The sequence below is a fragment of the Eumetopias jubatus genome, unplaced genomic scaffold, assembly GCF_037043125.1.
Source record: "Eumetopias jubatus isolate StellerSeaLion01/CBP00866 unplaced genomic scaffold, mEumJub1_p1.0 scaffold_4, whole genome shotgun sequence".
NCBI classification, from domain to species: Eukaryota; Metazoa; Chordata; class Mammalia; order Carnivora; family Otariidae; genus Eumetopias; species Eumetopias jubatus.
The window spans coordinates 91,252,853-91,265,213 of NW_028274810.1; the positions used below are offsets into that span (position 1 = coordinate 91,252,853).

General features: G+C 39.2%; 1 protein-coding gene across 4 annotated transcripts in view; it reads left to right on the forward strand.

Annotated features, from left to right (window-relative positions):
• USP48 (ubiquitin specific peptidase 48) overlaps positions 1–12,361 on the forward strand; it is a 93,193-nt gene that overhangs the window by 46,839 nt on the left and 33,993 nt on the right. For 2 of the 4 annotated variants that reach the window (XM_028090777.2, XM_028090779.2), the window contains 6 exons: positions 373–501; positions 1,948–2,097; positions 6,297–6,494; positions 7,656–7,770; positions 8,625–8,755; positions 12,247–12,318. In XM_028090777.2, the coding sequence (XP_027946578.1) occupies positions 373–501; positions 1,948–2,097; positions 6,297–6,494; positions 7,656–7,770; positions 8,625–8,755; positions 12,247–12,318 (795 nt within the window). The remainder of the gene's footprint in view (positions 1–372; positions 502–1,947; positions 2,098–6,296; positions 6,495–7,655; positions 7,771–8,624; positions 8,756–12,246; positions 12,319–12,361) is intronic. The other 2 variants (XM_028090778.2, XM_028090780.2) reach the window with 1 other exon arrangement.

Genomic DNA, 12,361 nt, shown 5'->3' on the forward strand with positions numbered 1-12,361 from the left:
ACAAGGAGGATAGGGTAGTAAACCTGTTTAAATATTCAGACATCCAAGAGCATGCTGAATTTGTATTGCCTTTTAGTGTTTTAGATCCCTGTTAAAGAATCTTAAGTGTGGGGGCGCCTGGTTGGATCAGTTGGTTGGGCATCGTTGTGATCTCAACTCAGGTCTTGATTTCAGGGTCATCAGTTGAAGTCCTGGGTTGAGCTCCACACTGGGTGTCGACTTACTTACAAAATAAATGAAAAAATAATAAATATCTTGAATGTGTATTGTAGGAATTGTGTTCTGTGGCCCTCCTCCTGCCCCTCCCCTGCAAAAGCATGAGGACTGACCATCGGCATTCTAATTTAGTTACCTTTTATTTTTCCACCTCAGCAGAACCTTCTAAGTCCCAGACGCGTAAACCCAAGTGTGGCAAAGGAACTCACTGCTCTAGAAATGCATATATGTTGGTGTATAGACTACAAACTCAAGAAAAACCCACCACAACTGTTCAGGTACCAGGTGAGCAATTTTCCAAGATTACAGAAGGCAAGTACTATAGAATATCGTGCTCACAGATCAATGACAGGAAATTACTCCTTTATCAAGATAGGTTCATTGCATATGGTGTTTGTTGGTGAAAGTAGATATAATCACAAATTTGCTTTAAAGTAGTGAGTTTTGGGGCATCTCGGTGGCTCAGTTGGTTGGGCATCTGACTCGATTTCAGCTCAGGTCTTAATCTCAGGGTCATGAGTTTGAGCCCCACATTGGGCTCCATGCTGGCATGGAACCTACCTAATAAAATAAAAATAATGAGTTTTGGGGGCACCTGGGTAGCTTAGTTGATCCTGTGTTATGGATTTAAGCCCCGCTTTGGGTGTGGAGATTACTTAAATATTTGAGAGAGAGTGGGGGAGGGACAGAGGGAGAGAATCTTCCAGGACACTCTTGAGCGAGGAGCTCAGTCTCATAATCCATGAGATCATGACCTGAGCTGAAGCCAGGAGTCACGTGCTTAACCAGCTTTGCCACCCAGGCACCCCAAAAATGAATTCTTTAAGAAAAAAAAATACTGAGTTTTCAAAATAAAGGAGCCTTTAACAGAACTAGTCCACTGACCCCTCCCCTCCCAAAGAAAAGCAAAAACAGTTTAAAAAATTCTGTAGGTAGGCAAAACATGTATTTAAAGAGCCATTTGTGGGTTTTTTTTTTTTTTTTTGGCCATTTGGTTTATTTATTTATTTATTTTTTAAAATTTTATTTGACATAGAGAGACACAGCGAGAGAGGGAACACAAGCAGGGGGAGTGGGAGAGGGAGAAGCGGGCTCCCCGCTGAGCAGGGAGCCCGACGCGGGACTCGATCCCAGGACCCCGGGATCATGACCTGAGCCGAAGGCAGACGCTCAACGACTGAGCCACCCAGGCGCCCTGGCCATTTGGTTTAATTTGTAAAGCAAACAAATGTGTTTTAGCCACTTTTAATTAATTTTATACATTATTTTTTAAAAGGAACAGTTGTAGGCTGCCTGGCTGGCTTAGTTGGTAGGGCCTGCGACTCTTGATCTCAGAGTCGTGATTTTGAGACCTGCGCTGGGCGTAGATTCTACTTAATTTAAAAAAAGAGTTGCTACTGGCCTGAAGGCAATCTTCAGTTGTCATTTTACCTAATACTGTGTGTGCTTTGTGGCATTCTCAATTTTGGATGGTATTTCTGAGCCATTTGATGGCTCCAGTTGGCTCGTGACATCATGGAGAACCAGGTCGGGCATCACCCAGTATTATTCTAGTGGCTGTTACCAGTTTTACTTTCGCCTTTAGGCTGGAGGTTTCTCCCAAGAAGGGAGACCTCAGGAGGAAGTTGTCACCAGAATCCTAGCCAGTATTTGGTGTAATTCAGAGATTGGCATGGTTTTGTGTCTTTGAAAACAGGAAAACGTTATTTTTTGTCTTTTATGTTTTGAAAGCCTTTCTTCAAGAGCTGGTAGATCGGGATAATTCCAAGTTTGAGGAGTGGTGTATCGAAATGGCCGAGATGCGCAAGCAAAGTGTGGACAAAGGAAAAGCTAAACATGAAGAGGTTAAGGAGCTGTACCAAAGGTTACCTGCTGGAGCTGGTCTGTAAGATATTCTGGGACAGCACTGTTGCCATGATGTGCCTTGTTACTTTCATGTTCACAGATGTGTATGAACAAACTTGCCCCTACCCTTTCCTATAACCCACTCATGCCAGCTTAGGCACTCCAAAATTACTGTGTAAACCAGCAATAATTTGATGTGTAGCATTCCATAGAATTTCGTCATGTACTTTTAAGAACGGGAAGCTCTTAATAAATTACAAGGTTTAGGTCAGCGCTCTGCATATATATGAGTCTTACAGATGTTTCTATTTTGTGAGATATTAATTTGTTCTTAACAAAAGATCTGATTGGGTTACTATGGAAGCAACTCACTATGTTGTTTCCTTGCACAGTTTGTGCCCTGGCTGTGTTAACTGGCATTCTTTTCTATGATTACTATTTTTTATGATACTATTAGACTAATCTGAAATTTAATATCAAATATTATGCTAAGAATAGGAGAGCTTTTTGCTGACCCCTAATTTCTTAAGAATTATCCCACATGAGCCAGCTCATCCCTTTACTGTGTATGTTTAATGCAAGTTTACCTAGTGCCTCAGAAAGAAAACCCCAACTTTTTCAGGCTACTATGCCATTAGTAGTGATACGCTGTCTTTGTCATTTCATAGACAGAATTCCCCATGCCCAGTTCCTGCGTAAAGAAGAGGCAGTTTAATCCTAATTTTAGAAAATAAATACTCAAGTGTAATTGTACTTGTGGTTTTGTCTTTTTCATATCTTAATTTTCTGTTACTGGTATAACTTCAAACAAAAGATGAATATAAATTGCTAAATCTGTAAGAATAGCTCTTAAAAGTTCTTTCTGAACTACATCTTAATTTGATTCTGACCTTTCGTTGTAACCTGTTACTCTCTCTCTGTCCCAGGGGTTGGGATTATTCTAAAAAGTTAGGCTGACCTTAATTTTACTGGAAATGATTTGGGAATGAATATGATTCAGATCTCTAAGTTTATTCAAAAGAGTTGAGACCTAGAAATCTATTTTTTGAACTATATTCCCAGTTTCCTGCATTCACTGGATGAGAGAAAGGGACTTAACTGAATCTAAAGTAAAAAGCTGTTTTTGAACCTCTTTAAAACTACTGCATGGCCCAGAGATGTGATGTGTCAGGTTAACACATATTTGTGCTTCTCTTGGCTATTTTCATTCAGTCTATAAGAACCTGTTCTTATGTTCTTGGAATATGTCTCTTTATCAGTACTTTCACCAGTTATGAACTTCATGATTTTTTTCCCCATTTGCATTAAACTTACATAGTAGAAAATCTATGATGTGCTAAAATGTTGACAAATCCCAAAGCAGATCACTGTGGTTTTGTGTTGCCAATTCAAGTCTTTGTTATGCATTTTCTGAATCCTACCTGTGTTTGTGAAAATATTTAAAGAGTCCCTTACCTAAAATATAAGCCTCACTGGGAACACAAACCCTTTTGGCCTTCTTATTGAAATAAGTTCTCTCTAAATAATCTTAAATTTTATCTCTGGATTGAGTTTTGCAAATATTTTTGATGCCACAGTCTTTCCTGGACTTTTATAACTCCCCAAAAGAAAATTCCTTATTTTGAATCCAGGCATAAAAAAAAAAAAGTTATAAGTAACTTTTAACCAAAATATACATTTTCCTTTGTAAATATTTTAACAAGTGCTTTCCTGTTTTGCCAAATGATGAGATTTTTTAACATTTCGGTATCTCCAACTTGGCAAATAAAGTTCTCATTCCTTTTTGGTGGTTGATGACCGATGCCTTCAGAAGGCAGTGCTCAGATGGTTTTCTGGATCACAAGTGATAGAGATCCTGCCATGAGTCTTTGTCTAGAGCAGAAGCATCTGTAGTGTAAAAACTTTGCAGAAGTAGATCTGCTTTAACCGTTGAGACTCGAGCTTGACCCTGATGCTCAGGGATAGTCTTGGCAGAGATTGATACAGCTCTTTATAGTAATGGAGATTGAAAATGAAAGAGAGAGAGACCTATGTGACCACAGTCACTCTTCCTCCCACAGGTCCTCCAGCATACTAAAACTGGCACCCTGAAACTAGAAAATGGGCAGAATTAATAATATGGTATTACATCAGAATTCCAGGCCTGCTCTCTTCCGGAACCCTCTTACTATAAAATCAGACATGGTTTTTCTGATCTTCATATCTTACATTTAATTCATATGAAACTGCTCAAAACCAGAATACGCTTCACTGGGAGGTTTTCTGTGGGACTCTGGTAGGGGATTGGAGCATGTTGTCTTGAACAGACTGCCTTTGAGCCACATTGTTGTCATACGGGTCAGGGGCACGGCTGCCCTGGTCGTTGAATCCCGCAGACAGCCCTTGGCCAGGCGTGCTTTGTGCACATGCAGTTTTCCTAGATTCCTTTTCTTAAGAGGGTCAGGGTCCTTACCGTGTATTCTTCCAGTTAGCCATAGCAGGTGACAATCTGCTTTTTTCCCCTCTCCAGCTCCCGGGGAAATGAGAACACCTGCCAAATTATTCTTGCATGTGGCTCTGTGTCACAGTTCTGTTTTCCCTCTTTTGATGGCCTTTAGATTAATAAAAATTTTAATCTATGGGACTGTATTTGGGAAAAGATGAGATATGTTAAAACTTTCATTTTCCTTTCTTGGATAGAGATCATTTGTCTTTGCATTCTTAAGATACCCAGTGTACTGTGTCCCTGGCAGTTTCAACGTGATAAATGGCAAATAAAATTGGGAGGTATTTTAAATTTAATGAACCACACCATTATATATTGTAAAGTGCCATGACCATGTTACCTATACTGAATGTTAAGGTCTCCTCTTTATATATTGTGTGAATGTATGATTAATTTTTCTATATCTCTTTTCTTCCAAAAAGCTCAAAATGCTTCACTTATCTTATCTTTTACATTCAACAACATCCCTGTGAGGTAGGTAGAAGGCAGGTATTATTACCTTCATTTTACAAATAAAAGACCTGAAGCATAGAGAGTTTAAGTGACTTGCTCAAGTTCAGTTTCTTGGTGGCAGAACTTGGATTAGACCTTGGTCTCAACTTGCAGTCATGAGCTCTTTCTCTGCCAGCTGCATGAGGGCTGAGCACTCGGAAGGCTCTCAGTTGACAATGTACAGTCTTAGCACAAATAAGGGATGTGACAATGCCGGATTTTGTTTTTGTAAAAATTGAAATGTTTCAAACAGAACTTGAAATTAGTCTTCTAGATTTGTAGTATAAAAGTGGTCAAAATGGGCTTTGAGTTGAATTGTCTATCCCTCAGATCTCATCAGAAGTAGTACATAATACAAATACGTAAATTCAATCTCTATGTTTTCTTCTATGTTTTATGCTGGGACTCACTGGAGATCTTTGTAAGTAATCAAAGCTGGCCCTTTGTCTTTAATTTTGACTTTTAGGGAACTCATGGACTCTGTTTTCCCAAATGAAAACTCAGTTTGAGGTGGTTTGGTTTTGTCTTAATTTTTGCAACTTCAAAATCAGTAGCAATTCAATTCTAGTGTACTTCATCTTGAAATTTGTTTAAAAATAGCTTACTTTCTTGAAATACATAATAATGTGACAAATAGCTCATAATATGGATTGGGGTGGGGAAATCAAATACGTTTTAATTGACATCAGTATCCTCTTGGATGAAGAAAAGTTCACTGGTTGAAACTGGCTTATAAAAGTGCGGTTATAGCTGATGAGGTTAATCTCTAACTTAGAACTCAGTCAGACGTTTCATTCATTCAGTTCCACATGTATATCACATATTGGTGAAAAGTGTTTATGAAAATCGTTTATGAAATAAACATAATAGGGAATGAGGTTATGTGATTTGCGAGCTGGCGTGGAGCATATCTTTGTAGTTAACAATCATGGGTGTCCTGATCAGAGTTCTGCTGTGCTGTCAAGCAAGACACTTCTCTCTGTGGATGCCTCTTTTGTAGAATGTGGTTAATAATACCAGCCGATCTCATAGGGCACTGTGCCGACTCGTCCCTGTCATGCACAGCTCCTTGAACCAGAAGAGGGGTAGTTAAATGGAGCTTTGTGTTGAGGTCCTCAAACGTTTCCCCTGAACAGTGATGCTTCTGATTCTGCTAACATTGGACAGGGTTTGCATTGTCTTTTGAGGAAAATGAATGTATCACTTAGTCAAAAAGCTGTAAAAATACATAGACTCTTTCCTTTCCTTTCTTCCTCAGAGCCCTATGAATTTGTCTCTCTCGAGTGGCTGCAGAAGTGGTTGGATGAATCGACACCCACCAAGCCTATTGATAATCACGCTTGCCTGTGTTCCCATGACAAGCTTCATCCTGACAAGATTTCAATTATGAAGAGAATATCTGAATATGCAGCCGACATTTTCTATAGTCGATACGGGGGAGGACCAAGACTAACTGGTAATTCAGGGGGGTCTTCTCTGAGTACGAAGGAATTCATTAAGTCCTCACCCTATGGTCTCTGTGATCATCTGACCCAGACTCTGCCAGCCAGTCCAAATGTTCTGTATGCTTTGCAGAAAGAAAGGAGTTGCTCAGTAAAGAAGTTATGTAGCGTTATACATCACTTTTCATTGAGTTTCCATGTTGTTTTCCTCCCAGAGGAGACAACTCTCTTCTTTTGAGAAAACCATCTGGTAGTATTTTGTTAGTTTGTTCAGTGCTCTTCCAAGTATTCGAACCTTGGTCTGGTTGATTGCACGTCTACTGTAGATTGTTAACTTAGCTTATGAATAGAAGCTGCTCAATTCTACTTTGAATACAGAGCTATATATACTGACGTAGTATCCATAGTCTGTTTGGTGCTGGTTGTCTCTCCTCAAAATATTTTTCGTTTTAATGGCAACATAAGCCCCACCTCCAATCTATAGGTGAGTGTGCTAAAACAAAATTGTGTGATCACCCTCCCTCCCTCTTCCTAAATTAAAGTGCTGTTTTCTGAATGTGTAGAACTTACTGCATAAAAACTGGCATTTAACTGCCTGATCCAGGCCTTCTCTTGTACACATCTGGAGTTTTGCTTTCTAAATTTGTTTTTGATTCATGATCAATGAACTAAGCAGTGATTAGATCTTTCAAAGAATCACATTTCATAGGATTCCTACAACTGTGAGTTTTAAATCAGCCCTTGGTGGTTCTCCCCCATGCCCCCGACAGTGTTCTGTGCTTTGAAGTGTTCCAATATTTAATATTCACGTGAAGCTCTCAATTAACATTATATTTATAGTTGTCAGATATGTTGTCTCCCCCCACCTTAGAGCCTCAATTGTTTAACTCTAGTCTTGTAAAATATGCATCTAAACCTTGTAGAATAAAGTCCTTGAGGGCATAGGCTGTCTTTAGCATATTATGACATTTCATCTCTCATTGTTCTTTCTTTATGCAGATACCAATTTTGCTGTCTTGAGATCTGTATCAACTTAAATAATTTAGGATATATGCCAGTTTTCCCTATTGTCAAAACTTGTGACTTTGCTTTACAATTCTGTGAAGTCCTGACACTTTGCTCACAAGTAATCTGTGCTTGAATGAAATTCATTTGCTCTCCTCTCTCACCTCTAGTGAAAGCCCTGTGTAAGGAGTGTGTGGTAGAACGCTGTCGTGTGTTGCGTCTGAAGAGCCAACTAAATGAAGATTATAAAACTGTTAATAATCTGTTAAAGGCGACGGTAAAGGGGTATGTTACACAGCTTATACTGTTGATGATAAACCAAAATAGTTGTAAGAGGTAATAACCAAACGGCTTGTAATCTATAGACAATAGGAGTTAGGGTTTTTTGAAGAAAGAAGGGCAATGACGTGCACATCAGGGATGTTAGATTTTTGCAGTGATTGCCATTGTGGTCAAGATGAACAAAGCCAAGTCACCCAGGCTTTGCTACTCTGTATTCCATCCATCAGAAAAGTAGAAGCAGAGGTGCGGGTCTGAGGTCCGACCAGACCAAGGCAGCATGGTAGTATGTGTTCAGGTATGGGGGTGTCCCCTCTAGAGAGGCTGAAGTGCATTAACAGAGGGTACCCAAGCGCCACTCCCTAGTGGACCTCTGGACCTGGGAACCTGTAAACTCCAATGGCATTTATTATGGAGCTTATTATATCTGGGTTTAACTTCTGTTACATATTTTCCAAATAAAGATTAACCTAGTTCACTGTTTTTGGTCATTCTGCAAACAGCCTCAGGACTCCTTAAATGTGTGTTTGTATATAGACATGGATGTATATATGTGAGGACCCGTATGTGTGCTTGAAGGCACAGCTATATGTCTTTGGGAGCAGTAGTCAAGGGAAAGTAGCTCATATGTAACTGAGGAAGCAGGATAAGATTTGGGATGGAAACAGAATCTGAAATAACTGCATTTCAGTAGTGAAGAGTGAAAATGGCCAAAACGTGGGAATGGGTTAAAAATTGTATGGACAGTAGCAGATTTTGAGTGTAATTCATTTTTAGTTCATGACCTTTACACAGAAAGAAGGGGAGGGGGCCATTAGGAAATGCCACTTGTGTGATTTCACATGGTCTCTGTTCTACAGCAATGATGGATTTTGGGTGGGGAAGTCCTCCCTACGCAGTTGGCGCCAGCTCGCTCTTGAACAGTTAGATGAACCAGATGGTGACGTAGACCAAAGCAATGGGAAAATGAACGGCAACACCTTGAACAAAGGTAATGTGAAAAGTCTGTGCGTCGGTGGTCGTGGACGGTACCACAGAATTCCCATCCGTGCAATTTCATAGGCCATTTTTATTAAACCGAAGCTCTCAAGTGTCTCAGAACAAATAAAAGATTAAGTGTTTTTTTTTTTTTAAAGATTTTATTTTATTTGTCAGAGAGAGAGTGCGCGAGTGTGTACAAGCAAGGGGATCGGCAGGCAGAGGGAGAAGCGGACTCCCTGCCGAGCAAGGGCCCAATGCAGGACTTGATCCCAGGACCCTGGGATCATGACCTGAGCTGAAGGCAGCCGCCCAACCAACTGAGCCACCCAGGCGTCCCAAGATTGTTAAGATACTGAAATTGAGCAAGGGCTCAGCAGCTCACATGAGGAATTCTGTGTGCCCTGGCATCCTTTTTGCTCCTGGTCTCTCCAACTAATCATGTGCAAAATTCTTTTTAATTTTGCTCCAGACTAAAATTTTTAAGAAAGGTGAGTCTGGTGCCAGTCACATAGTATATTGGCAGCTCAGTATGTTTGGTTTTATAGATTATCTGCCACATTTACAGGCTGCCTTTGGCAAGTAAAATGAGCTTGTACTACTGTGTTTTTTATCCAAGAGAGAAAGCAGCTTATGAATAGCATTTTGCTTATAAATTCTTCTGAGTTTTCTGAAGCTGTGCTTTCAAGTAGGAAATTATGTTAATATAGGTCAACCACTAAATTGAATTTTATAATCAGTGTTTTATAAGATACAAGGGGAATTAAGGCTCTAAAATTATTTGTAGGTTTAAAATGGAAGCTAGTGGTTTGATCAGTCTATTCAGGCACAATGAGTGACCCTGAGGCGGTTGTTTCACTTAGTTTTCTTATCCCAAATATTAGGATCTACATACATAGATTTTTAAAAATTATCCTTATAATATTCTTAAACTTTTTATTGAAATATTCTGAATTTTCTTGGTGTGGCTCATCCCGTATCACTACCTTTTAACTTTTTTGTATGTTTTTTTATTTTAATAAATGGACTATGATTATTTTTTTGAAGGATAGTTAACACACGGTGTTAACATTACTATCAGGTGTACAACACAGTAATTCAACAGCTCTTTAACTTTTTTTTTTTTTTTTAAGATTTTACTTATTTATTTGACAGAGACAGCGAGAGAAGGAACACAAGCAGGGGGAGTGGCAGAGGGAGAAGCAAGTTTCCTGTTGAGCAGGGAGCCCGATGCGGGGCTCTATCTCAGGACCCTGCGACCATGACCTGACCCGAAGGCAGATGCTTAATGACTGAGCCACCCAGGCGCACCAGCTCTTAACTTTTTAAGAAAATAAAAACCCCAGGGACGCCTGGGTGGCTTAGTCGTTGAGCGTCTGCCTTCGGCTCAGGTCATGGTCCCAGGGTCCTAGGATCGAGCTCCACATCGGGCTCCCTGCTCTGCGGGAAGACTGCTTCTCCATCTCCCTCTGCCTGCTGCTCTGCCTGCTTGTGTTCTCTCTCTCTATGTCAAATAAATAAATAAAATCTTAAAAAGAAAGAAAGAAAGAAAATAAAAACCCAAAGCCACTATTTGTTTAAGCTATGATTTTTAACATTTTCAAATTTGAAGAGTTTTCCCCCCCCATGGTTAGAAAAAAAATCTTGCTCTGCTGTACAATTCATGAACTTAACCTTAGTTTCAATGTTATTGTCCTGTCATTTAAAAACCATATTTTAAGTAGCATCATGTGACCCAGTGTGTTAAATATTTACTTGGTGCTCTTTTAAACTTACGTGTTAGTGGTCCTTTTTTTTTTTTTTTTTAAAGCTTCTAAGTAATCTCAACACCCAATCAAAAAACTCCCGAGATCGAGTTACACACTCCACCAACTGAGCCAGCCAGGCACCCCAGTGATTCTTCCTTTTAAAAGTAAAGTCAGATGCCATAATAGAACGTATCTTGATGTTGGCCTAGCTTAAAAATAGTTTTCGTGTTGGTTTGAGAGTAAAATGCTTCTCTTCTCCCCCTTCCTCCATTCAGAGATTTTAAGAGCTTGAAGCAGTGCAGAAAGTACACAGTAAAATCTGCAAGCCGTTACACCAGATATAAATTGCTATAAATAGGGTTTTGTTTTTTATTTTAATAATGGCACTCCTGTAGATCCAGTTGTGCATTTTCTTCTCTTAGAATACATGGTTCCTTGAAGGGGGGGGAAATCGGAGGGGGAGACAAACCATGAGAGACGATGGACTCTGAAAAACAAACTGAGGGTTCTAGAGGGGAGGGAGGTGGGGGGATGGGTTAGCCTGGTGATGGGTATTAAGGAGGGCACGTTCTGCGTGGAGCACTGGGTGTTATACGCAAACAATCATGGAACACTACATCAAAAACTAATGATGTAATGTATGGTGATTAACAATAAAAAAAATGTAAAGGAAAAAAAAGAATACATGGTTCTTTAGTGGCTGCATTTCGTTGTATGGATGTATGTAACTGAGTCTTTTCCAGTTTTGCGCTATCAGTATATAAGAACAGATAAAGTGAGTGTCGTTATGTATGCTTGTACCTACCTGTTTGCATAAATTCCCAGAAATTGTTGGATCAGAGAATCACACCCACTTATAATTGCCATGTACTGACACGTATTGGTAAATTTTCTCCAGAAAGCATATGGGGGCTTATTTTTCCATGCTTTTGTCCACATGAAGAGTATGCTTTTCACATCAGCTTCTACTAGTCTGATACATGAAAAATGATTTAGCAGTGTCAGGGCTTTGCCTTTTAAAATTATTGAGATCGACCATGGTCCTTTATTGGAGAAGTTAGTTGTATTTGTGTATGTGACAGAGAGAGTGTCCTTCATATGCCCAGTTTTCTACTGAGCTTTTTAATGTGATTAATAAATATTCTTTAAATGTCTTATGTACTTAAACTAAAACCCATGGATAACTATTTTAATCTCCTTAGACTTCAGACTTTTTATCTGACCTGGTACACACAACTACAGATTCATGGTGACACAACGTAGACAGATAGGAAAAGTGGGTATTGGAAGAGAAATGTTAACGGGAAAGGCTCAGTTCTTAATATATATTTTGATGTTAAAGGTTAAGTCCTTATTTCTCATTAGTCTTTTCTGAAGCTTTCTGTTTAACCCCTAAAAGAATAGGTGGGTGAAAATGACATGACATGTAGATGATTAACTTCGTTTATGATCCTGTGTTCTGAATAGCTTGACGAGAATTAATGGAAGGATATGTATTTTTCAATTTGAAAAAAGGAACATTTTCTTGCATAATCTAAACCTTGAAAAAGTAAAACTGCCATTCAGATAATTTTCTTTCCTTTTAAGGGAAAGAAATATAACACTTCCTAACAGTAGCAGGTAGGAATCACTTGGGTCTAATTTTTAGAATGTTTTAAGTTTTTTTTGTTGAAAATTGTGCACAGTCGTATCTCTGCTACTTTAAACTTCAACTGTAATAGCTAGAGTGGTTATTATCTGTATTTCTTTTGATTAGATGAATCAAAAGAAGAAAGAAAAGAAGAGGAGGAGGAATTAAATTTTAATGAAGACATTCTTTGTCCACATGGTAAGCTGGAAGCATACCTCTTCCGTTGCTAGTCTGACATTAG